This window comes from Agelaius phoeniceus, chromosome 17 (genome assembly GCF_051311805.1).
Source record: "Agelaius phoeniceus isolate bAgePho1 chromosome 17, bAgePho1.hap1, whole genome shotgun sequence".
NCBI lineage: Eukaryota > Metazoa > Chordata > Aves > Passeriformes > Icteridae > Agelaius > Agelaius phoeniceus.
In genome coordinates, this window is record NC_135281.1 from 15,951,872 (window position 1) to 15,978,959 (window position 27,088).

Here is a 27,088-nt window from a genome sequence, read left to right on the forward strand (position 1 = left end):
AAGCTCTCTATTTTGTGCTGTTGTGATATGAAACTGGCTCCGCCCATCCTTAGTAAAGATCTTTAGTTTATCAAATGCAGACCTCCATCACTCTTAGTATTTAGTGGAGAAGAATTCACATATCATCTCAGAAATGCATGTTAGTTTACTCATATACTCCAGTATTAAAAAAACCTGACCGAAATTGCAGGTACAGACAGAAAATCCCAGACACCTCTGCACAGCTTCATTTGGAACACCAAGTGTCAAAGATGCAGGAGATGCAGCAGCACATTCTGTGATGTTTGCTCCTCTTCCTCACGCAGCACATGGAGTGGGCCCCAGCCCAGTCAGTCCCTCAGGCAGGGTCTAATCTTAAGCTGAGAACAATTCACCAAAACCCCTTCAGCTGGCAACAGGGTACTGAGCTAGTGCCAATCCCTGCCCCAAAATCATGCTCTATACCGTCCACACCACTGAGGTGCCTCAGGAAAAGCAAAGACTAGAACTGGAGAAGAGAAGAGCAGGTGGATAGATGCCATGTGTTCCAGGTCTATTTATGTGCCATAAAACTTTTTTTCCATGATCTTCAGCTCTCTGTTCCATGCAGAAGATTCTTTCCAGCTTTAGTTGTGAAAACACCACGAGTTTTGAACTGGCCACAGAATTCCAGCCTGCACCTCCTCATTACAATTTCTATACCTTGGTTGTGCTGACACAGAGGTAGGTGGCTTTTCCTGTTCAATGTACTGGCAGAGGAAATAATGCAAATGCAGTCAGGAAGAAGCAATTTATAACAAAACAAAAACAAGCACTGTTGTTCATGCTATTTTTACTTCATATACTTACAGAGAACAAAACACAGAGAGTGAACCTTTGCTTGATTGTATCAGCACAGTGCAAATACTTATTTGCATACAATCTGCAAATCTTCCAGCAGCCTTTTTTAGTACTCTCCCAAAAGAATAAATTTTGTAAGAATGGTAATTTGTCAGAAAAAAGTGAAAGGAGTTGCAAACTTGTAAATGGTCTCATATGGGGGAAAAAACCACTTGGAACAACCCCAGTTTAATTGACTATTTAATAAAAATCTGACAAACTTCCAATTTACAATAGAAAAAAAGAATTTGAAAAAATTTTTAAATCATCCTGCATCAAGCATATTGAAGTTTGATATATCTTCTTTTCTTTAGATAAATATACTTGAGCCTGTTGTCAAGGCTATGCTTCTCCATTGTTGGCTTTAGAGGGTAAAGATCAGATCATATAGTATTATGTCAGGGGTAATAGAAACACTTTCTGCACCTGACTTAAAAACAAAACTGCTTAAAACTACTCTGAATTGAGAAGGACCATTTGATTAATTAAACCAAAAATCTTCTCTCAGTTCAAGAGCTCAGTGAGAACCCTTAATTACATAATCAAAAATTATGTCAGGAAAGAACATAATGAAAACCTAATTATGCACTTTTTAGTATGTGATTAGTTTTAAGTAGGTGGGTATGATTGAGGAAGAGCAAAAGAGGTGAAATATGATTAAAGAAGTGAATCAGACAGTGGAAAGAAAAGGAGTATCAGAGGAGTGAGTAATAGCAAATATAGCCTTCACCCAGAGTGTCTTCCAAAATTGAATGTTTTGACTTGAATACAGAATGCATGAAATAACACACGCTTCTTCTCCAATTATATGTGTTTAGGATTGGACACAAATCTGAAACCTATGAAAAGGAAATAAGCTGCATTTCCAATTAATTAGTGAGTTCACTACCAGGAATATTTTCAAAAAGTTTTGTCCATCTCCCTTGAGCTCATGGGAAGGCTGCAATTCCATTCTCATGGTGTTGTCCCTCTGCCAAGTGAGACACTGATGTAACATTTTGCAAAGGCTTGGGTGCAGGTGCCATGATAGAGTTTATAGTATCTCCCTCCTCTCAAATCCAGAATCCTTTATGGCATGAAGTGGTGTTAACCTTCGGTTTTCTCTAGGATCTTAGGGTTATCAAGTGATTGGGGACGCCAAGGAGAAGCACAACCTCAGTCACTGCTGTCTCATCCCACTCACAGGTGGCCTAGCAACCCCACAGGTGAAATCTGAATTGCTGACTGAAAACTCGTGTGACATTGGGGGCCCCTTTGAGTGGGCTCTGTTTTGCACATATGCTCAGTACTCTTGGGCAGCCACTTCAGGCCATGCATCTCAGTCTCCCTGTTTTCAAATGGGCGTAATACTTATGTCCTTCTACCACACACCATATGTCTAATGAAGTGCTTTCAGAGTTTAAATGAATGTGTGTATTATATTATCTTCTGATCACAGAGAATTCCATCCACCCTTCCTAGCAATTCTTTTTCTTTGTTCACCATGTTCCCTCTAAGCTTCTATTTGTTCCAAGTCACTCTGCTGTCAAGTTACCTGAGCATCTTTATCTTAAACCTATTTTTAGGCTGATGTTAAAAAGAGAAATGCAAATGCTCCACTGGCAGTCTAGGTTCCTGAAGAATCAGAAGCTAAGAAATTATTTTTGCAAAGCTCACTGCAAACTACCTCCATGTATCTTGCTTGAAGATTAATAATTTGTAGAAATCAAAGGGACTAGTTCTTCACTAGAATAAATCAGCAGTGGCTTTAGCAAAATCAGTTATCTGCAATGAATTATATAGGGACAAGTGAAAGTTGATTAATGTCTGCTGCACACAGGCCAGAACCTGATTTCAACCACACACATGGAAATCTCTATTAACTACATTATTTTGACTGAAGTTTCTAGAATTACTCTGTATATCTACAGATGCAGTGTTGGAATTTAAATTAGCTGCTGACATTCAATAAACAGGTGCTGGAGTCGGGGTTTATTCTCTGTTCAGCAGCAGCATTTCTATGCAAACACCTTGTGTGTCAAAGGAGGATTCAATAGGAAATATGCTCATTGTTGGCTAATTACATATTCTTTGTCTTTAAAACAAAAGTCTGCATTAGCAACTAATAGAATATCCATTCAAAAGTAAGGATTACGTGCATGTCTACAATAATTTGGACTTTGCCAAAATGAATTTTCCTACAGCCAAAAGAAAGCACTTTATAAAAAAAGAGTGAAAAATCTTCCTTTAATTTTAATTTCCAGTCACAAGTAGCATCCTTTTTAAAATCCTTACGCAGTAATGCTTTCAATGCTGCCACTAAAGCTAGAGGAGTGTTTTGAAGCAATGTAGCTTGTACACCATGGTGACAAAAAGGCAATTGTCCTCCAGCGGTGGAGGCATCGCGTCGGTAAACATTCTGCTTAGGCTGTGATAGGCTCCTGTCTCAGCACTTGCTCAGAAATGAAATTCTTACAGGATTTTTGAGGAAAACACAGGAGACAGAGAAAGCAAATTAACAGCTTTAAAACGAACAACTTTCTCACTCAGCCACAGGGTGGGGGCGTAGCTTTGGTGATGGCGATTTTTCCTAACAGGGTGTATTGTTATTTAATTAGGATATTTTAAAAGAAAGTCTTGCCGCCTGCCTCTTGCCCCAAACAGAAAAAAAAAAAACCCAAACCATTTGATGATTTTAAACAAGAGATAAACTGGATACAAAATGAATAAACAAATGAAAATGCTGTAGTGATTTTCAGAAGAAAATGAAAGGTTAAATATAAAGAACTTGAAAGAAAACCAGTGAATTTAGAGTCCAAAGTGACCTCGTAGAGATTGTGGTTCCCTGCGCATGTCCCAGACGGGCTCTGCCGCGCTCCCCGCAGCCCGGAGCGCTCCTGGGCGCCGCTGACCCCGGCACTGAGCCCGGTCCCCCTGGCCGGTGCCTCCCTCGGGGCTTTTCCCCGGGACCCCGGCACTCAGGGCGACAAGGCCTCTCCCACGCCTTCTGTCCCCTTTCGAACAATGGTTTCAGACTGACTCGGAGTGGGGGAACGCTCGTCACTGATGAGGATGCAGAAGGTGCTACCGCAGGGAATCACGAGAGCCATGGTAACCGCACACCTTGACCCAAGACTACCTCATTAGGAGACATGGGGAAATAAAATATTGACATTTAATAAAGACAATTTCCACACCTAGGGCTGAAAGCATTTGAGATATTTTCTTTACACTGCAGACCTGCAGCCTGCTGCAACTGTGTCTTGACCCCAGAGCTGTTTTTTCATTCCATGTAATGCGATATCTATGAAGCCTTGAGATGGTAACTGGGCGTGTTAGACTTATTCCTGAATAGAAAACTTAAAAACCAGAATAATGATCAGTGAGAAAATAAAAAAGCGCATGTTGAGATAAAAAAAGTTCAAGAGATATTTTGGTTTAGCTGGGGGAAGATGACAATTATTACATTATTTGTTACATTTCGTTTTGTTAAGTTTACTTTTTAAGGTAGTATGTCCAATAAGTGTCTCTATTATTATGCCTCTTAGGAGTTCACATTATTAACATTTTTAAATCTTCCTCTTGAGACCTTTTTCCCTAATTGAAAAGAAAAGAAAAGAAAAGAAAAGAAAAGAAAAGAAAAGAAAAGAAGTATTTGTAGTCTGTTGGCAGTGTTCTTATGATGGAATGAAGATATTTGGGAGAATCTCCACCGTTACGAACCAAGTTAGCCTTCTGGGAATGGGGGGAGTAGTGCTGAATTGCAGCCCGCAGCCTGCTTCTGTGTTCATCTCTGCCCTTATGCTGCGCACTCACTTTGCACAAGCAGTTGCAACTAACTTAAAACCTCTGCATTTTGGATTCACAGCGATGAAACCTGCTTTTGCATTTATTCTTTGTTGGCATGGAAGTCTGTGATTCCTTATTTCTGCCCGTTTGTGTCCATTGTGCTGTGTGCATTCCTGTGTGACAACGGCGGCGTCTGTGCGACCCCCGCTTAGCGGTGTAGGGCCTGTAGGGCTGGGGGCAAGTCCCTGCTCGTGCGGGAAGCTGCGGTGTGTTCACCGCGCTGTGCTGTGTCCGTGTGCCGTGGGGTGAGCCCCGTGTCCGGCCGCGCTGCGCGACCGCGCTGTGTGACCGCGCTGTGCTGTGTGACCGCGCTGTGCTGTGTGACCGCGCTGTGTGACCGCGCTGTGCTGTGTGACCGCGCTGTGTGACCGCGCTGTGTGACCGCGCTGCGCTGTGTGACCGCGCTGTGTGACCGCGCTGTGTGACCGCGCTGTGTGACCGCGCTGTGTGACCGCGCTGTGCTGTGTGACCGCGCTGTGTGACCGCGCTGTGTGACCGCGCTGTGTGACCGCGCTGTGCTGTGTGACCGCGCTGTGCTGTGTGACCGCGCTGTGCTGTGTGACCGGGCTGCGCTGTGTGACCGCGCTGTGTGACCGGGCTGCGCTGTGTGACCGCGCTGTGTGACCGCGCTGTGCGGGCTGTGTGACCGCGCTGTGTGACCGCGCTGCGCTGTGTGACCGCGCTGTGTGACCGCGCTGTGCGGGCTGTGTGACCGCGCTGTGTGACCGCGCTGTGTGACCGCGCTGCGCTGTGTGACCGCTCTGCGCGGGCTGTGCAGCAACTCAACACACTGTGAAGTGCGGAGGGGGGCCGAGGGCGAGGTGTGTGGGGTCTGCAGCGCACGGGGGTGAGGGAGTGCGTGTGGGAGGAGATGTGGGGGTGCGGATGAGAGGCGATGCGTGAGAGGGGCTGCGTGCGAGGAGGACACGCGGCTATGAGGGTGTGCTGGACGCGGAGCCGAGGACAGGCGACTACGAGGGTGCGCGGGACGCGGAGATGACAAAGCCGCACTGCCCTCGCTGTCGCCCCGCCCCACTGCCCTCCGCCGGCCCCCGGGGCCGGGCTCCGCCGCCTGCGCCCGCCCCGTCCCTCCTTCCCCCCCGCCACCGGGACTTCCCTTCGCGCTCTATTCAGCGGTGCCGCGCCGCTAACCCGGCATGTCCCGCAGCCGGGCTTCGCCCAGCGCCCGGCTCCTGTAACGCCTCGGCCCGCGGGCGAGGCAGGGCCGAGGGGGCCATGGGGGGCTCCTGAGGGAGCGGGGAGCGGAGCGCCCGGCCCGCGCCGCCACCATGGAGCCGCCGCCGCCGCCGCCGCCGCCACCCGGCGCCCCCAGCGCCGCCGAGCCCGCCGGCTGCCCCAAGGACACCGACCGCCAGCTGCGCCTCCGCCTCTGCGTCCTCAACGAGATCCTCAGCACCGAGCGCGACTACGTGGGGACCCTCCGCTTCCTGCAGTCGGTGAGTGGCGCCGCGGGGCTGGGGAGCGCCCTCGGGGGCACGGCGGGGCCGGGCGGGCGGCCGCAGCGGCTCCTCCCGGCGGCTCCTCCCTGCGAGGGGGCTGCAAGTTGTGGAAGCGCCCGGGTCCGCTCCGCCGAGAGGGAGTTTCTGCGGAGAGGCCCGGGGCCGGGGCCGGGGCCGGGGCCGCCCGGCAGCGCGGGGCTGGCAGAGCCGCGGTTCTCTCGCCCCCGGCCCCGCCGCGCTCCCGGCCCAGCGGGGCGGCAGGAACCGACCCAGGAGTGGGTCTGCTCTCAGAATGCCTCCTCCCTTTGGTTGTTGTTGCTGTTCAGAAGTTCCTTTTACGCTCACTTGGAAAATCTACCCTTACTGTCAGTTGTTTATAAATAAATATTGTACATGTATCTTTGTTAAATGGTAAACATAAATTTGTGATTGTGCCGGGTGTGTCTGTGCATGTGGAAGCAATTATACCTGCCTCTGAAATTATTCACGGGCTAGTTCAGAAGAAAAAAATCCATCTGGATATTTCCATTTCCCTATGTAGGTTCTAAATGTGGAATTCATCTGTGTACCACCACACTCCTGCAAATAACTGGAAGAGCCCGTAGTAAAAGTTTCTCGATAACAAATAGATATAGATATAAAAGAAAAATAAACTAGTGATCACACAGCGATCAAGAATCAAAGCAAAGGAAGTCTCTGCAGAGATTTCTAAAAGGTTGTTTCTAAAAAGGCAGAAATTCTTTCTGGTGTTTTTCTAGATAAAGACTAAACTGTGGTTTCATCTAAAAGCGCTTAGACCCTGGGCGCCTTTTGACCTGTCCTTCTGGCAAGATTTTTCTTTGTTTGTTTTTTAAAATTAGTTTGTCTTCAGTGTTTTTCAGATTCACCAAAGTGGAAAACTGTCTAACATAAAAGATAAATGACAAGGATGTGGTTGTTTTATGAACTGGTCTCTACTTGAACCCTCCTCTTCTCTCGCCAGTAATTGAACTCCGAGCCTTTAATTTGAGTTTTCCAACTGAAGTGCCAGTTAGCTTCATTTAGAACTGTGGTTCTGTCTCAGTGTAAGGAGGTTTTCTTCTAAGATGTAGAAGAGCCCCACCCTACAGACAAAACAAAACAAAACCAAAATCCGTCAGAAAACTCCTCTGTCCTAAGTACTGAATTTGAGATTTTGTTAGCTGCAGGCTAGAAGGTAGATTCAAGCTACATATATTTTTAATTCCAGTTCTTACAGCTAAATGTATTCATAGTGTTAGCTAAATGGGTTTTTCATGTATTAAAAAAACAAAACAGGTCTTTTATTGATTTGTATTTGTTAACTTGGCAGTTTTCATTGGAGCAGTAGTGAGTAATGTGCCCTAGGTGATGGCAGGGGAAGGTCCTGGTGGAGCGCACTCGCTGCAGTCTTGGCTGGCACTGCTGGCAGTTAGGGCCCTTCTGAGGCACTTTGCCACCAGGTGTAGAGTGGCTATAGTATTATCTTGTGGTGTTGGTTCTGGAAGTGCAGCTTTACCTCCCTACGGAATTTGTGTTTTAGTAATTTAGTAATTAATTTAGTAATTAAAGCACCGAGGGATAGGATCTTCTTCATCTTTGGGCCCTAGTTATGAGCAGCATTCATACACAGGCTTAACTTCGTGCACATGTCAAATATTCATGTGCTGTCCTAAATAATGTCAGTTTCTTCAGTCATTGACCTACATCTTATGGACTGAATCTCTGTACAACTGCTTTCTTAAAGCTGAATGTTGTTAACCCCAAGGAAAGGAGAATGAGGATCTACTGCAGCATGTGAGGGTAAAAGGAGCAGCAGCTGGGTGAAATTTTTAAAAATAAAATTTGGAGTGTGAAATATTTTCTGCATAAATTATGTGGATGGCCATAACTTAATCCTTCTAACAAAACAGCCCACAAGAAAGAATTCTGCCCCACCTCCCACACTGGACAGCCGATACAACGTGCAAGGATAACATCATCTATATAATCCCTGGGACTAGATGCAAAAGTTTAGCTTTAGGACACTGATGAAAGTACTGCTGTAGCCCTGGGACTGTATTCTCAGCTGTGCTTGGCCTCACAGGAGGCCACCCAGCTCCTGTTTGCTGGCTGTCCTGAGCGTGCTGGCATCCCTGCTCAGGAGCCACCCCTCCTTGCCACTGGATCTCTGTTTCCCCAGCTCGTGTTCTGTGTGGGCAGCACCTCCCCAGTGCAAAATAAACGTACACTCTTGTACTGCCTGGGGTAATGTACCCGGTTAACACTCCAGTGTGACTGGCAAGGTGAGTTGGTTTGTCCTTAGTGTGAATTGTACTGAAATGGTTTGTACTCCATCTGATCCAGATGTTATTTAGCTGCCCTGAAAGACTGCTGTTTTGTGCAGGAGAACTGCAGTACCCCGATCTTCTGGAAATTTGTTCCTGTCAAAGAGGAGATGAGACAGATGTGGGGTATGGGTTCCTTTGCCTAAGAAATGTCGATAGCTTGGGTTAAATAAAGGAAGGCTAAAGCTCGTATCTTTTATTATCAAAATGAATTTCCCCCAAGTAGGCTGAGACAGCTGTGCTTGTATGAGGGAATCTGTGCTCTTGGTTAAATATTTGCTATTGAAGCCCTAGTCCTCATTAAGTGTTCTCAATAAACAATGTTTTAAAAAGCAAACAGCTAAATTCTATGGGTTTATTCACAGCACTGAAGATGCTTGCTAGCAGCAGCTTCCTGTGTTCCCTGGTAATGTACAAGAATCTCTTAATTATTTAGAATCTTGTAAGTATTTAATACTATGTGTTTGCAAACGAATCAAAATAACCTCAGTTCACTTACAGTATTTTAATCTGTTTTAGGAGATGAATATATGATCATGTTTAAGGAAAGGTTTCCTTTTTCTTTTCTTTTTCTATATTTAGAAATGTTTTCCCACTAAGATGCAGGGGAAAATAGGTTCATTATTAACATAAGGACTCAGCCCTTATTTGCTTTACCTAAAAGATTGTGGTCCATAATTTGCTTTCATAAATTAATAAAGTGAGTATGTAAAGTTTAATATAAAGCATAATTAAAGTTATAATTAAATAATTAAATAATTAAAGTGATGGAACATGGAGTTCTAACTCTCTTCTACCAGCTCAGAGCTGATGACCTGAAGTTACTGATTTAGTTACGAATATACACACACGATATGGTGTCCTATTTTGTTTGCCATTTTGTTAAGCAGGGATGGTACTATTGCTAATTATGGAATTATTCTTGAAGAAATGCTGTGTAACTCAGGAGTATTAATAGACAATACTGCAGATATGCAGCTGTGTTACTGGCTGTACTAGTACATTACACAGACAAACTTTTTAAGCAGCAGGGAGAACTGCATGGAGCAGATGGAAATGTATTGCTGCTAACATCATTAAAGAACTACTGATCACAGAAGAAGCAAAGTGGAAAATTGTTAGGACCTAATGGAACTTCAGTAAAAGTTTCAGGAGTAAGATAAACGTCAAAGGCATAAAGACAGATAATTCTGTTCTAAGTCTCTGGTGTGATCATAAACCATAAGGATTTTCAGTATCCAAGCTTTAAGATTCAATTAATCCTTTGGCCTCTTTTAACTCTGTAACATCTACAGAAAGTTTATCTTGTCCTATGTAATTTTGTAAATACCTCTTTCTTTTTTTTTGGGATCCCACGAGGTGGTTTTAGTTTGAGTGACCCGCTGGATAAATGCCAGCACCTGTCTGGTGGCATGCAGTCTGTGCAGGAATGTGGGGCTGCCAGCGCTCTGCTGGAGGTGCAGTGTCTGCAGGCTGCAGCCCTCAGGCTCAGCCAGCCTCTAGGTGCCTGCTCTTGCTTGAGTGTCACTTGGTGCAGAGAAGTCATGCGCAGTTTGTTGGGGAAAGAAGGGCTGTGGTGTGTTTGACTGTTCTGTGGTCATTCCACAGAAACCCAGCCAAATCTGACACTAATTTCAGTAGTTAAAGACCAGCTCTCAAGTAAGGAGACACAGGAGCCCTGAGTGATTTCAGACATACTTGTCGACCATCATTCTAAAACCAGATGAAATGGTGAACACACAGCAGTTGGCAGTCAGGTTTTTAAAAGGTTATTTTACCATTTTGTAGATATAATCATGAATTACATGTGGAAGTGTTGGAGCAGTAGTTATCCAGTACGCTGGGTTGCAGTGGTAGGTATTTTGTTGCATCACTTTTTTCCCTCACATTCATTTATCTCATCGAACATTCAGCTCAAACCTGCACATGCAGCTCCCACAGCTTAGATAATTGCAAATATATAAAGCCAAATAGTTCTCTACATTGTATATATATGTCTCTTTCATCTTTCCAGATACAAACCATCAACTTGTTAATTTTAATGTCAGAATGACAGGATGTATTTTAGCTTGAGCAATTGCTGCTTGTTCTGTGCAGGCATGAAAACAGTAGGAAAGGTGAATTGTTACCAGATAGGTATCAAATTGAACAAGTAATTGTACCAATACTACTTTTAGGTTTTATTGTCATGCATTCCTTTATTTTTGTATGAAAATTAGAAGTCCTCTTCAATCCTATCAATTCTATAAATGGTACATTAGGACATGTGCCATCACATAAATTAGCCCACATCCTACAGACTCAAAATATTTGTGTTTTGCTCCTCTTTCTTGCTTGCCTTGTAGGTGTAATTGATCTGTCTCTGGGTTTTGCACTCCACCCATCTTGAAACATGATAAGCATCACAGGCTTTGTTTGGTCTTCCCCCCGCTCCTTCCCTTTCTATTTCACAATCTTGTTTGCATCCCAGATGAGGCTCTGATGCTCTAATAGAGTAGCAAACAGACCATTTGTCTCAGCTGTGAGCTGTGGTTTCCTGTCCTACCCTGTTCTCTGCCTGTTCACCCTCCGTAGATACAGATAAACACTGATTCTGGAAGGTGAACCATATGGTTTGGGTAATGGTGCTTCTTTATTAGGAGACAGCTAAAAGAGCATTCTTGGGAGAGGAAGGAGATGGGAAAGGAAATTGCTTGGAAGTGATCTAAATTACCTTTGCTGATCTGTTACTTTGGGTCAGTTGGTCACCTACAGCCAGTTGTTAGAACTGCAAAAGATGTTCTGTTTAGTTTTAAAGTCACAGAGCTTTTTTTTTTTTTAAGTCTGGTTCCTGATGCATGCAAATTGAGGAAGATCACGGATTTAATTTTAAATGACATGTTTGTAGCCTTTCTGGTTGTAAAGCACGAATTGAAGATAGAACATTAGCTAAACAAAAATGCTTCTGAGTTTTTGGGGGCTGTTGTTTTGACTCTTGAATTTGAGGTTGGCAGTTCTATTAGTACAGTTCTCTATTTAGACCAAATGTAGTGCAAAATCAGCAGCTAAAGGCTGAAATGCAAATAGATTAAAAGGTTTTTTTACTCCAGATACAAAGAAAGAAAGTGAAGAAAACAATCTGGATGTAGATAGATGAAGCAAAAGTGAGACACTGAAAAGCAAAACAAAGCAAAGAGAGAGCTCTGAAAATATTTATTCTTCTGAGCCTGTGGTCTAGAGAGCGCAGTTTACAGCCATGGGTCTAAGATCAGGGCTGGAGGATCCAGAATACCCAGGTTCTCTCCTGCTCTGAGCTGTATGAACTTAGTGTGTCGCTTTGAATATAGTGTGCTGAGCCCATGCCTTTTGCAGTGAGGCTTTACAAATCAGTTACATAGGGGTTCAGAGGGTTTTTATGTGAAAAAAGGTGTTTATTCTTTTTGCACTCTCACAGAATTTCCATGGTGAGAAAATATCAATAAATCCCCTGTGTACTTTCACCAGTTTTCTGCCATACAGGTGAGAAACTAATTCCTCTTTGCTTCCCTTAACTCATTCCAGCTTGGTGTGCATCTGACCCTTTTTACCCTTTATCTCAGACTTACTTTGCTCTTGTTCCATCCTTTGGAATGAGGTGTCTGACCTCTTTCTGGCTCTGCATGTCTCCCTGCTCTTGGCTGCTGTGCTGAGATCAATCAGCCCTTTTGCAGTTTGTCCCTCCCTCTCATTTCAGGCACGCCAGTTGCTGTTTGAACATGTGCCATGATCTCTGAGGGAGGAGGGAGTGCTTGGCTGCCCTGGGCTTTCCCAGAGCCACGCTGGTGCCTCTGCAGCAAACCTCTCCTGTGATAGCGCTGTGGGAGCTGAGGCAAGGGAGGGACAAAGGCCCTGGGCTCTGGTAGAAAGGGCATGGAGAGCAAAAAGTGAACCAAGCATCGCAGAGAGCAGAGTATTGCAGTTGCTCCATACATAGCTGGATGCATGTTTGATTTTACAGCATTTTCAGCTGATATTTGCAGGAAGCAGACTGATACTCATTATGGGAAACTGGTTTGTCCCTAAATCTAGGAAGCAAAAAAGTTTAAAAGCTTTGATAATTTTCTACTCCCTAGGTCACACAGTATTTGTGCCATAGGCAGAAGTACTGGTTCGCAGGGGGGGAGAAACGAAATTTTACACTGTATCATGGAATCATGAAAAGCAGCCTTGGAGAGAATCTAGACAAACCATCCCATCATGTTCTGATATGGAAAGATGTTAATTTCTGATGGATTATCCTGGTGTTTAGATGTTGTTAGTATTAAAGATGTCTTCTTAATGCCTAACATAATGTCTAATCTTCTAGTGCTCTTTTTTCCTTTGTGTCAATTGCTTAAATATTTCAAGAATGTTTTCACATTTTGCTTCAGATTATGCTAAATTGTCAAATTGTTTCATTTTCTTTCTCAAAAACTATTTAATTTTACTTCTGATAATTCCTGTGCTGTTATCTGGATTCTGTAATCTCTTTGTGTCCTGAACTCTAGTGCCCAAAACACCAGGTGCAAGGCACTCCCAAGGCTTTAGCAGTACCAAGCGAGGCAGTGGATTACTTACAGGTTTTGTACAGTATACAGAGTATTATTGTCACAGGAGAGGAAGATTTGCCTGCGTTTGTACCTGCATTTGGGAGCAACTCATTGCTCACACCAACAACTGGGTGTCAGCATAAAGCATTTATGGGAGCAGTCAGGTATTCAGACTCCTGTGGGTGCCCTGGAAGTGCAACGCTGAACCCTCCTGAGGGGTAGAGGGTGATGTGTTTGCAGGCCCCCTTTCCCCCTTTCCACATCCCAGCACTCCCAGAGGGATTCTGAGGCTTGAAAAAGTAGGATCTCCCAAGTGCATTGTCTGCCTTTGGGCACCCAGATGAGTCTGGGACAGATTAAGCTTTCAAGAAATTACTTATTTCTGTTGCCTGTTTATTGTTTGCTTCAGGCTCTTACAAGAAAACATAAAGGGACTGTATGAATTTCTGTCTTCTTTCCAGCTGTAGAATCCCTTTTCTATTTTTGTTTCCCCAATGGATTTCCAGCCTGCAATGGTAAAGGCCTTGCACATTTGTAGTGTGGTTTAGGATGTAAATGACAGTGTATCTTTTGGTTTTGATGATGCTTGAAATTCCTGTGCAAATGGCAGCCTGTCCTGGTTACCAGGAGTGGGTACAGCTAGTGACAAGAAAAGACTTGAAATAAGCAACCATGTCCTTTCTCAATTGGTTACAAAGACTTCTTGTGGAGCAATGCAATTCTTGCAAAGCCATCTCATCTAGACTGAACACTACCTTTGACTGCTTTTCCCTTCTGTGCCACGAATTGAGGCTTGGACTGGGGATTGCACCAACAACATGCCTGAGACCTCAGCAAAGTGTTGGATTTAAACATTGCTGCAGATGAAGAGTCCTTTTTAATTACCCAGTCGGGCATGATTAAAGCTTTCACACTACCTCTGCAGGTGTGATTGAGTCAAGCTGTAGCAGACATAGAGAACTGCGGTGGATCTGTTCTGGGGCAGAACCTCAGGGTTAGAACACCTGCCTTCTGCATCTCACCTTCACCCTTCTGTGGATGCCATTCATGTGAAGAGACATTGGCTCCCTTTGAACTGCAGCTCTCAAGAGCAGAATAAGAGAAAACAGCTCTGTGATGAGAAAACAGTTCCTTCACCCTTCCTAATGAGTCTTCCTCCTTGCTTATACAGCTGAATGCCATATGTCAGGCCAGGAGACACCGAGTGACCAAAGCTGAATGTTGCTCTGATAGGCCACTTGAAGCCTAGGGACAGAAAGACAGAATTTACTGTTCTGGCACTGTGGGGCTCCTCTTAGGCCTGTCTGCCCTTTCACCCAGTGCTATCAGCACAAGAACTTGTTACAAACCAGCTGGCAATGACACTGACACTTCCTACAGTTCTGGAAACAGTGACAATTTTATGTCGTGTATCTTTGAGTTGCAGAGGGGGCCACAGATTTCTGAATCCTGATTATTTAAAAGTTGGTATGACATGATGGGACTGTGGAACTGAGTTACAGGAACATTTAGGTTCACGTGAGGATACTGGGTCATTCTCAGTATTCTCAGCTATTCCTACTGCAGAAATTATTTTTATGGAAGCATATCAGCCATACAAATAATAACTTGTTGCAGTTAATCTGATGTCTCATGACTCATGGAGTAGATTTTGTGACCATTCTTAGCCTTTCATTTTGTACTTCTGGTTTTGCTGTGGTCATTTCTTGTGCCAACAGGTTAATTTGTTGGTTCCCAAACCACTTTGCTTATCTAAAATAAGGACACCTTTTTTTTTAACAAATGCAGTTGTTTAGTCCTTAAAAAAATCTTTGTAGACTAGTCTTAATTTATTTAGCTCAGTAATACACTTTCAATTAAAAAAAAAGAAGGAGCAAACAATCTGATAGGCAGAGTGCTGTTTATATATTCCCTGTGGATTTGTCAGTTGTTAAGTTACCACTAGCTAAGGGATAGGACCCACATTTCCAGGGCTCCTGCCTCAAGCATGTGTTAGGAGCTGTTTCACTGTATGTTTTGGGCGTGGAACTTGATGTGATCGGGCCAGGAGCCTGGCTTGCACTTATCAGGCTGCTGGTTTAGTTGTGAACCAGAGCCTGCTGCCAGTGACACCAAACCCACATCCTTTCTGCTGACATGCCTTGGCCCAGGGTGTCAGAATGAGCAAGTGCTGATGCCTGAGAGGCACAGTGCTTGCCCCTTCCCTGCGAGCACCTCTTCTGCAGAGAGGTTGCTGCAGTCCTTTGCACCAGTGTCACTGACTGCTGAGCTTGCCACCAAGGAGTGATGCTTATCTTTGAGATCTGAGCAATTTACCAAGAAACAGCTTTTAACCCATGACTCTCAATTTACCGAATGTCTTCCAGATGTTTACTACCTTTGTACATGACAAAATGGGCCTAGATTAAAAAAAAAAGGCCTAACAACATCATCCATACCCTCTTACACCTTCTTTTATCTACAGTAAATCACATTAGTGATAACACTTCTGTCTTGAAAGTTTTGCCTGCTCATGCTTCTGGCATCCTAGCATGGTTTGTCATGGGATACATAAGGGAAACACTTGTCAGGAAAGAGGGGAAGACATAAAAGGTTGCATTCAGGGGTTATTTTGGATGCTGAGGAAGCTGACAATGAGAGGAGTTCCCTGATATTCAAAGTGTGTGTGTCACTGGTGGAGGGCCTTGCTTAGGTGGCAGACTCTTGATAAGAACTCACTAAAATGCAAATTCTTATCTCAGGTAGGTAGATGGGTTTCAGCTGCATAGCAAGGTCTCTGATCCCATGGGACTTTCTGTTTTATCTGGCAACTGCTTTGAGTGTCACCTCACAGGGAGCCTTGGCTGTTAACCTCATCACAAGGTGGCTACTGCCCCTTCCATTTTGTATGAAGGGGCAGTAACAGAAGGCTGTGAAATTTTTAGGACTCTTAAAACCTGATTCTTAAATAGCATCCATGTTGTTGTGGGAAAATTGGACAAGCTTAATGTAGGTGTACATGAATAGGCTGTGTGCTATTTAATATGTAGGTCACATAGGAGAAGGCGTGGACACAAAAGTTTATCTGTGTTGTTAGACCTGGTCAGTGGTTAATGCCCTGTATTGTTCAGCAAGAGACTTAGGCTACAAGTGTAGTAAACAAAACAGTGCCAGTCTTTACTCTTTGGCCCTGTGGCATGGTCTGGTCCTGCCTTGTAGTGCTGAACTCCAGTCTCCAGCAGGATGGCTGCATTTGGACTGCCCCCTGGGACGGTGCTTGGCTGCCCACACTGGCACCATGCCTGACACTTGTTTGGGACAATGCTAACAGGCCCAGGCCAGACAACGCCAGAAACATTCTCCCAGTTTTCTCCCAGAACTGCAAGGCTCAGGTGCGTGTCCTGGCCCTGTGGGCTCACCAGTGGAGGCATGGCCTAGTCCCACCCCAGGCTCTGGCACTTGCTGCTAAAGCAGGATTCGGGTAGATTGGAGCTCACACCCAGACGCAGTGCTAGCTTTTCCTTGAGGGTGCTGATGTGGGTGGTGTTACTTCTGATGCTTTGTTATTATGTGAGAGTTCTAGGTGCCAGGTCAGAAATGCTAGAAATATCTTTTATCAGCCTTCCTTAGATTTTTGCCATTACTCTCTTGCCATCATTACTTGGGATCTTTTATTTTGTTCAATCTGTGGAGGAGGAGACAGAAAGGAAATACAGCTTGAATGGCTGTCAACTACTTCAGGACAGTGTGAAAAGGAACTGGATGTTAATTACCCAAATCAGTGTCAACATTGACAGTTGTCAGCTGAGATACTGTTGGCTGAAGGTACTTTGGTCCTTCATATGAAGGATGCTTGATCATTTCTCTTTTATTTACTTCCTTTTTTATTGAAGAAAATGAAAGACTTCAAATGATAATCACTGGACACTTGCATATAATTTTTTACCTCATATCCCTCTGGGTGCTGGAGGTTCTGTTTGTTGTATTACTGAAACTGTGCTCAGAAATCAGTTCAGATGAGAAGCAGCTGTTTGTGAGGAGAGGGTGTTGACAAGACAATAATGGCAGAACAGTGGGGGAAGCTTTCCAAAGAGCTGCAGAAGTGCATTTGCTTTGAGCACTGGTTTGTCAGAGGCATGATCCCTCAACAGGAAAACGAGAGATGCATATTGGGGAGGAGACACTTTTCACAGAGTTTGTCTCCTTTGTTGGCTCTTTAAAATGTATGTGGGAAACTACCACTGTTACAAATACATGTCCTATCCTCTGTGCTGGCACAAGTTGTCTGTTCACACAAGGAGAACATGTTCTGAAAACAAGCTTGTCACTAAATAAGTAATGGTTTTCAGGCTATATGGACCAAAGACAGTGTTTTTGGGAGGTATAGGTGAAAAGTGAGATTTACCAATTAAGTTATTAATAGCAGAGAAAAGTACCATGGGAGTTTTTAACCTAGTCATTAAATGGTAGAGAGGACGTGAAATACAGTGCATTGAGTGTTGCAGTACCTGTTTTGCTGGGCTTTTTACTGAGTAGGGGTTCCACTTTGCCAGCACCGAGCTCCCAGTGTTGTACTGTGTTCAGTCCTCTGGCTGTGACATTGCCTCCATGTTCTTGCTTGCTACTGCTTTCCTTTCCAATGATTGCAAAGCCCTTGTGCAAGGACAGAGAATCTTACCTGTAGATGGCTTTTTTCACTTCTGTGCATTCATTCTTCAACACTTAGAAGAAGCATTTGCCAGAATAACTGCACGTTAAAGTTAGGAAACAAGAGCAAAAGCAGTTAGAAACAAAACTGGACCACTGGAATTGAAAGTATAGTCCAGGCTTTTGAACTAAACACATTTGGAAAGAGTATTGGTTTTAGATAAATGGAAGGAGTCAAAAAGAAGCACAGATCAATACTTCTGCATTGAAGTAAACACTTCTGTGGTTAGAATGGGTCACTAAGACATATGACATCCTTACATAATCTTTCCCTATTCACTAGCTATGGTGGTTCTCTGACAAAATCAGCTGTGGACAGTTCCTGTTGTTATAAATTAACACTTATGCACAGTTTTTATTACTTTGCTTTGATGTTTGTTGTTGGTTTGGGTTGGGTTTTTTGTATGTTTGCCAAATGTGGCAATTACTCAGTGAGCAAAACAGTCCCTGAAGAAATGTGTGTTTTCCTCTTTTTGACTGTTAAGCAGGCCTTGCTTTCCCTAAGTGTGCTTGGCTTCATCTTGATTTTTGGCATGGTGGACAGATCAAGCTGATGAAACTTGCTAACTTGCTTTGTGGAGTGACCTGTTGGTGAAGGGTGCTGGAAGCTTTCTGCAGTTATACCAAGTAGCAGAGGAAAATCAAAGAAGAGGGAATATGTGGGGTGATGCTCTGTTTTGCGTGATGCCTGGCAGAGTGCCTTTTGGGTATTCTGCTGCCTCTACAGACTTCATCCTGAGGGGTGCAGGAGCCAGGAGGGGCTGGGAAAGCTCAGCCTGTTCCAGCAGGTGCCTGCCACCTTGCAGTATCAGCACCTTCTGCTTGTAGAATTTGAACCATGAACAGCAAGGTACATCTGGTATTTCCACTGTGACCTCTGTTGAAAAACAGCTAATATGCATCTTGACATGAAATAAAGCTAGAAAGAACAGCCAGGCTCTTAAGGGGCTTTGACTGTTATACTGTGCATGCACTGTGTCATAAGAGATCCTTTTGCACAATACAGGCCATCTTTCTTAAGCAGTTGCACAAGAAAAGCCACAATATTTGGAAAGCAAAGTATGAATCAAAATTTTTACAGCACACAGCCAGAGGAACTGAAATTTGCAAACAGCAAGCAAGAATTAAATTGCAGTGGCAGCAGTTACCATGTCCAGGTGGTGTGTGGAGGCAAGGCTGCATGACATCAGTTCTCTTTTAATGTGGCTCTGGGCGAGCTGCTGGGGCAGCATGGTATCAAAAACCAGCTCAAACCAGTGGAAAGAAACTTTTCAGACTATTTCACTTAGAGAAGAAGAAAATTTTGTTGTGAAGTGCATTAAGAATAAAGATACTGGTTCATGCAGCACTTCTTTTGGCTGGATCTTTTCAAAATAGAGCACCAGTATTTAGCAGATGGAGAAACTGAGGTGCAGAAAGGCAAAATATGTTGTACAAAGGGTGCTGATGAACTAACTAACAGAGCCTTGTCTCCATTTCTTACCTCCTTTAGAAGAAAAAGCTGAGCAAAAGATGTCACATAAATGATGTGAATTTTTTTGTGAAATAGTGCAACAAGAATGTTAATTCTTCAATTCAGTCTTCTGACATCCAGCTGACACATCCTTGGCAGTTAGCACTCGATGAATTGGTGGTCTTAGCTCAATCCAGGACTGTTAGGCATAACCAGAGGCAGTCTCTGTGCACAAACAAAGAATCCATGGGGATGGGAGGCACTAACAATTTTCCCTTCTGGGAGAACCTCTGCTGGATGCAGGAGATTGTGCTGGGAGGGTCTTCCTGCCAAAGTGTTCCTGTGTGAACATAAGGTGTAGATTGTAAGTCTTGGTCCTTCAGGAACTGCCAGTCAGTGCTTTCCCAATACTCTGAGAGTAGTAAAAATGTAAACAGAGAAGCGATCTTAGGTCTCAGAATTACTCAGTGGCAGTTGTCTCAACAGTTATGCTCATGCTAAAATCTCGGCGAGTCTGAGTGCAAACACTTGGGCATCTGGTTTCATGCTTGCCTAGTCTGTGTCTGTGCCAGCTGCTGAAACAAATCGTTCTCAGCACTATGTGGAAGTACTTTTTAAAGCAGTAAGGGCAAGCCTGAGTTCTGCAATCAAGCACACATTGAGCACAAAGGCTTTAAAAGACAGAAACAAAGTGGAAATGTCTGTGGTTTGAATGTACGACTGTACAGGGATTTGAATGCCCCAGCATTCACTAGAAAAAACCACTTTGGTCAAGCAAGGTAAAACTGTCTAATGCCAAGCTGAATCCAAGGTGAAATTTTGAAAAAGTTGTTACGAAAGTCAGTATCTAGAACATTTCACTTATGTGCCTTCTCTGCACTTCTTTTTCTTGGTGAGGAGCTGGAACTTCAGAGATGCCACAGAAGGGAAGTTTCTTCCTCTGTAATTTTCTATCTCCAAGGTTCAGACTTGAAGTTTGAAGGTGAATTAAAGAAGTATTTTAATCCTGAAATTCACCATAGAAACTTGTCCTCTGGGACAAGAGCATTTATTTTTGGTAGATTTCATACCCCTCTGCACAATTCCAATCTTCTAAGGCTTCACCTCCTTCCTTTTCATTCATTTTAAAGATAGCTCTTCAGTCCATATTTGTTGGGTGTTGTCCTTAAAAATTCTCCTTTTTTTCATATAAACAGATTTTTGTTCACCAGCTCTGACTCTGAGAGGTCATGACTACTTTAATCAAAGTAACCAGTACCAAAATAAAAAAGTAGCCTGATACATCTCTGCAAATCATGAGACTGTTGAACTATTTGTGTAAGAGATTGGTGAGATTTTTAATGAGGGTGGTGTGTGGAGAGGTGGAGTAATGCCCTCATAAGAGCACTACTTGCCTTTTCTCATGGCAGCCGATGTGACCTGTCTAGAAAACCAAGAGCTGCTGAGACACCTGCTCTGGTGGGCGCTGTAGCAGGAGGTGGGGTTGGACTGGTTCCTCAGTTCCGCATCTCTGCACCACTGCAGCATCCTGTTGCGTCTTGTGTCCCACATCACAAACCCTCCGCTGTCCCCACAGTCTATTTCTGTTCTGCTTCACTCCAGCAGCTCGTGAGGTGGGGTGCAAGTACCTTTGTACAAGGGCAAAGAAAAAGGAGAACGTGGTGTTTTCAGCTTCCTGCTGGAGCAGGGCACTGCCGCTGCTGCGTGGCTCAAAGGAGATGGACAGGTGAAGGTCCACCAGGACTGGTTGATGTAGAACATAATACAACATCAATATTGTGCATGATTTGAGATCATCATTTCAGTATTGGCCATTGCAAGCAATTGGAAATGCTGGTGTATGTGATGTGCCATTATCCTGGAATCCATATTTCATTTAGTTATCTTAGAGTGCAGTAGACCAAACCTGAAGATATCCCCACCAATTTCACTCTTACTCGCTGCTTAGAGCTTTGATTTCTGTTTGCAAGCATGTTAAAGTGAGATGACAATGCAATTATTGCCATGCCTGTTTGCCTGGCCCCAGTGCTTGGGGGTGCAGTCCCACACTGTCATTGGGTGTCTTGGTTTGTCTCCTCAGCTGCTGCAGCCTTCTGTATGAACGCAGCTTAAAGGCTTCAGTAGTTTGTTTAAATGCTTAAATGTTCAGTTGTAGAGGGCAGTGTTTAAGCAACAGATGCAGTCTTGTCAGAACAGAGGTCTAACCTTAAGGACAGGAAGGAACAGAATAGAGGACAAAAATTGCTTCAGTCTTTTTAAAATCAGTTTGCAAATGAGAGTCTAAGTCCTTAGCCCAAATGCACATTCATTAACAGTTTGTAGAGGACTCGGAGTTGGCAGCTGGAGTGGCTGAGGATTAGGCACTTGCCTTGATTTTTAGAAACAAGAAATGTTAAATACAGATGATATTTGAGTGGCAGTTTCAAAGGAGGAAGAGAAATGTGCTGTCTTAGTCTGGTTCTGTTTTCTAGGCTTATGCTATTTTGTTGCATTTACTGTGTAAGCAAGTTTCAGTTGAGCTGGTGGAATTGGTCAGAAGGGTTGAGACTTTGGAATGAAGTGAAAGCAAATTTCATATGTGTTTGGGGTTTTTTTTGTTTGGTTTTTTTTTTTTGGAGTGGGTTTTTTTGGGTGTTTTTTTTGGGGGGGGGTGTGGGGAGTAGTTTGGGCTTGAGTGTCCTTTTTTGTTTAATGATACCCCAGCTGTGGCACCAATGACAGAAATCTCACAATTTTTTCATTGCAAAGCTTCTCATTTAGAGGTATATGACCTGTCCACTGTAATGTGCATTTAAGTGGAATTTGTCCAAGTTAATAAGTTCTGTCTTCACTCATCATTATACAGATCTTTTCTTAAAGAGAAAGTCTCACTTTCCCAGCATTCTAAACATCAGGCAGTGACAAGAGCTAGATAGAAATCTCCCTCTCTGTTGTGTCTTTAGGTACTATGACACTCAGTTGTCAAACTTGTCTGTTTTTCTGGGGCAACTCTCCTGTCTTTAGAAGCTTTTGGGTAGGACACACAACCCCAGACACACTTCACATGAGGCTCTGTGATGCTGTCAGAATTCTGGGATGCCTCTCCAAAAGGGTGATCGGCTTTGCAGTACCTGGAAGAAGGAAGTTTGGTTCTTCACTGTGTGTACATCTCCTTAGGAGCCCTTCTGAAAAGGGCGCTCGGTTCTTGGTGAGGCAATCCTTCTATCACACCTTGTCCTTGTTGGTGCAGTTTTTATGTTTGCAGAAGTGAGGGAGAAGGAAGAGAAAAGATGTATAAGATGTATATCAATTTCAGATTGGTTTCAAGTGTGAAGTGCAGACATGGTGAAATGCTATAGGAAGTTCTCTCCACATCTTTCTTTAAATGATCACTGAGATGTGTGTGAGGTGCGCATGTTGCACATACCAATATTTCATACCCATTGAAGAAGTTCTTGTTATCAGAAAAAACACATTTCAGGAGAGAGATGGAAAGGAACCATGAAATTCCATTTTCCACGCTCTGTCTCTTCTTGAAGATGATATGGGTAAGGGCAGAGGAATGTTAGTATGAGAAAAAAGATACTAATGTTTCTGCTATAAAATCAACTGGGAAAGTTTCCAAGGGTCCAGAACTTGACAAAAGTAATTGTACAATGGTCTCCTAATTAAGGGAGAAAGCTGAAAAGTTGTTAATTTAATCTTCAGGTCTATGCAGTGAGTTGTTTTTTTTATTTTTGGTATTATTTGCACAAAGCTACTTTTTTGAGGATTCATCTGCCCTTACTCTTCATTTGCCAGGTTTAATTGGAGCTGCCTTTACAGCAATTTTAATATAAAATAACTGTTTCCAAGGGGACTCTAGTACTTATTTTGACTTTCAAGGTGATAAACAGAAGGTTATGAATTGCTGAGAAATAAAGTTATGTTTTCCCTTCATGTAAAGTTGATCAGTCATTTGGCTTATGACGGAATTACATACCCAAAGACATAAAGAAGATGGCAAGAGAACAGATTAGAAAAATAATGGCTTATGTATTTCAGATTCAGTTGATTTTATTGCCTGTGTGTATATGTAAAAACTTAACTTTGCAGGCATTATTACAAATGCAGAAGTGCTAATGCTTCTACAACATCTCTGAATTTTGATTTCTGTGCATTAATGGAGGAATACGCAACAGCAGAGGATCAAAATTTTGTTGGGTTTGTACCTGTGCAACAAGAGGAGTTGTGTGCAAGTCCCCACCTGCACAGGGGGCTGCATGCTCTGGGCAGGAGGGTCTGCACGCTGCTTATGCCCAGGAAGAGAAGCAATGAGGCCTGGCTAGAATACTTGCACAGTCCTACCTAAAAATCTTGTTTGGCAGTAAATTACTGCTAGTTTGGAGCAGGTTCCTGCTTTCTATGTGTTTGTTTTTAGTTTCTAAAACTTATGCCAGAATAGTACCTCCCACATCACACACACACACACACAATCTATATATATATATATATATGTACATGTATATAGACTTTACCTGTTTATTAATGGTAGGTACCTTCTAAGCTATAGCAGAATTACAGGGTTCTTGGCTTTTTTTTTGTAGTGAATTTTGACTGTTACCGATTTGAGTAGAGTCTCAATGAGTTTACATAGCAGTGATGACTCCAAACCATAAGCTATTGATGTGTGGTACAACTACTAAAGCATGCATGAGCTGGAAATCTTGGCAGAATCCGAAGTGTCATGTAGGGTATTCTTGCATAAAGAGTGTGATACTAAATATTAGATGAAGCTACTCCTCCTTAGCAGCTCGTATCTGCTTTCCAGGTTTCAAATTCTACAGTTGTAGTGGCTGTTTCTTCAGCAAAACATCAAAATGAACCAAGAAAAACATGCATTTTTTTCATACTGTGCAAATTTTTCATTAAATAAAATGCCAGGGAGGTATAGATTCACTTCAGTGGTGGGAACACAGGTCTACTATTCCCTTCAAATCAACTGAAAAGCCGTTTGTCTGACATGCTACTTCATATCCTGTCCTGCTTGTACCCTGAGTGTTTGTGTCCAAAAGCAAGGAGCCAGTCCATATTTCCCTGTCTGGATTTGCCACCAAGGATGCCCTGCACAGCTGCACGCTGCTGTGCGCTGTGGCAGCCCTGCCCGTGCTCCCGCAGAAATGCGCGTGCGGATCGCAGCGTACTGAAGGCTTTTGGGCAGCTTCCCTGACTGATTATTTCCCGTTACCTGATTTTATGCATTCACAACCCTTCTCCTTTTGGTCTCACTGAAATCTGTGAGGGCTCTTTAATATATCTGAGTGAAAAGTTAGGAAGTTTAGCTTGAGGTGGTTCTTTGGTACTCGAACTGAGCAGGCTGACCTGATGAGGCTGAGGCAGAGGAACAGCTCACATAAACTGGCTGAGAGCAGGGACAGTAGCTTCCAGCAGCAGAGGGATAACCAAGAAAAGAGGTGTTTGAGTCCTAAATCATTCCAGTTCTTAGCAAAGTAAATGTGACTTGCTTTTGTAAGTCAATCCAAACAATTTACCCTGACTTCTCCAAAAGCCAAGCATATTTAAAAACAGAACAAATCCCTAAAGATACTTAAAAAGTGTGGACTTTTGTTTCACTTACTTTTTTTTTTTTTTTTTTTTTTTTTAAGAAATCTTGGGACTATGCATTTCACTGAAGTAAAAATGTGAAATCCAGTTTTATGAGGCTGTTACCAGTGGTAGGAAAGATACCGTGGGGGACATCCTGTGGTACTGGGGACTGTTTCACATTTGGGTAAGGTTAATAATGTAAAATTACTACCTAAGTCATCCTTTTTTTTACCAGGTAATTTGTGTTATTTCTGGCTCCAAATATGTCCTGCAAATATGGTGACTTGAAGATTCTGTGGCAATCCAGAAGATGACAAAACAAATTTCTGATGTGACTGCGAGAATACTGATATCCTCTGTCATTTGAAGCAAAATGACCTAACTTGTTTAAGAATTTTCTCCTTCTAATTGGGACAGCATGTAATTCCCCCACATTTCTGGCTAGTCACTTAGGACAAAAGAATAAGTGTGCTTTGTCTGCCTGGATTCTCAAAGATATAAATCACTGGACCGTTTTCAGTTGTACACTGAAATTCTCTTTCTGAGTTCTCCTGGGGAACCAGACACTGTCAGCTTTCCCTCCATGCCTGGCTCTGCTGTCTCTGTACACAGGAGCACCATAGTAGAAAGGAAGTTTGCTGTGCAGTCAAATGAATTTTACTCTTGTTCATAAGTTACAATTAGCTCCACAACCTTGCTGGCTTCACCTTTTTTTAAATTCTTGTCATTTGGCTGCCTCATTTCCACTCTTCTTTGTCCTGGATAGTTTTCTTTTGCTAAGAATGGCTTCCTCACTCCACTTCCTTAGTAGTTCAACTACATCTTTCACTCCTGTAGACAGAATTTCCCCCTAGCACTCTTGCCTCACAGCCTGGTATTCCCACACTTTATAAATATGCTTGCAGTGGTGCCACAAGCTGTCTCTTCTTATTTATGGATAGAATTGCAAATTTGATCCAGATGGTGCTGTTTTTTAAAGTCTGCTTCTGAAATCTGTTTGCAAGATATGATCTGCCTGAGCATATGCCTGATCATCTGTTTTTGGGAGATCTCCTTTCAGGATTCCTGGTTATTTTTGCTGTATCAAAGTTGTGCTTCATTAAATGCCATGAGTCAGTGGAACGGGATGCTTTTGTTTGCCACACCAGCACAAGTAGTGTCTAAAATCTGCTTAAGACTTACGTGCTATTTTGTCAGAATTGTTTCTGAAAGACTTAGTGCTCTTTGAGCTTAATGAGAAAAAAACCCCCTGTTTTATGATCTGTAGTTAATGATCCAAATAGTAGTAATTACTAGCTTTATATCAAGAGACATTTGACAGTAGCTCTAGCTATACCAGGGGTTTGGGTTTCTCAGTGTCAGTGCATTTGATGGTGCTTGTACTGCCTGGCTGGGTCCATGCTACCCACCTGCAGCTTGAGCACAGTCCTTGGTTTCTCTTGAGGACTTAGTCTCATGCAATTTGTATTGCCTCTTTTTCTTTCCTCTCATTCTATTGTCTCTTTATGTGCCTACATTCCTTTGTTCTTAAAACTGACAAACAAAAATTCTTTGGCATTCAGGGCGCCTTATCATTTTTTCTTAGGCATGTAAATTGTCACTAAATGCTCTGACAGCTTCAGTTTTCTGAAGTTGTATCTCTGAATAAAAAGCTCCACAGTTGTACAGCAGAGGTGTGTGATGGAGTATGGTGAAGTCTGAACTTCAGTCAAATTGAGACCAGCTTATGGAATCAGTGTATGAGCAGTGAAAGTCTCAGAATCCAAAAGGCAAAGAATTAAAATACCCCTGCCCCCACCCCCACCCCCACCCTTCTGATTTTAAAGGCAGCTAAACTCTCATGGTTGATAGGCCTCTGCTCAGGATCCTTTGCCATGTAGTTTGTTGGTCCGTAATCAACAATTTTAACACACTCAGCTCTTTGTTCTTCTAGGTAGAAATCATGCTGGCAGATTAGCAAGGAGGAGCATGGGTGGCATTGTCATCTTCTAGGGAGTGTGGAAAGAGACAAGAATGCAAAAAGGGGTGAAATTTTGCTCATCATATGGCCCAATTAAATAATTAACTCTGTGGGTTTGTGTCTCGGATTTCACAGGGCAATAGTGGTTTTACTGTGGCTCTTGGTTTAGCACCAGATTTCCCCCTTTTTGCATGGTAATTGTCAAAAAACTGGCCAGCATGGACTGTAGGTCCTTTAAAGCTGACACCTGTTGCTATCTTTATTTCCTTTCTTTTTTTTTTTTCTTTTTTTGCCCACTACAGTGTTAATAAACTACTTTTGCCCAGTGAATGAGAGCAGGTGACATCAGTGCAATCAGAATTCATGTTGTAACAGGGAACTCAAGTGCATTGTTTATCTGTGTTGCT

General features: G+C 43.2%; 1 protein-coding gene across 3 annotated transcripts in view; it reads left to right on the forward strand.

Annotated features, from left to right (window-relative positions):
• The first annotated feature begins 5,774 nt into the window (after positions 1-5,774).
• The window catches only part of PREX1 (phosphatidylinositol-3,4,5-trisphosphate dependent Rac exchange factor 1), a 121,283-nt gene continuing 99,969 nt past the window's right edge, over positions 5,775-27,088 (forward strand). For 2 of the 3 annotated variants that reach the window (XM_054644446.2, XM_054644447.2), the window contains exon 1: positions 5,776-6,143. In XM_054644446.2, the coding sequence (XP_054500421.1) occupies positions 5,976-6,143 (168 nt within the window). In that variant the 5' untranslated portion in view covers positions 5,776-5,975. Of the gene's footprint in view, positions 6,144-27,088 lie in introns of all 3 variants that reach the window. The other variant, XM_077187442.1, reaches the window with a different exon arrangement.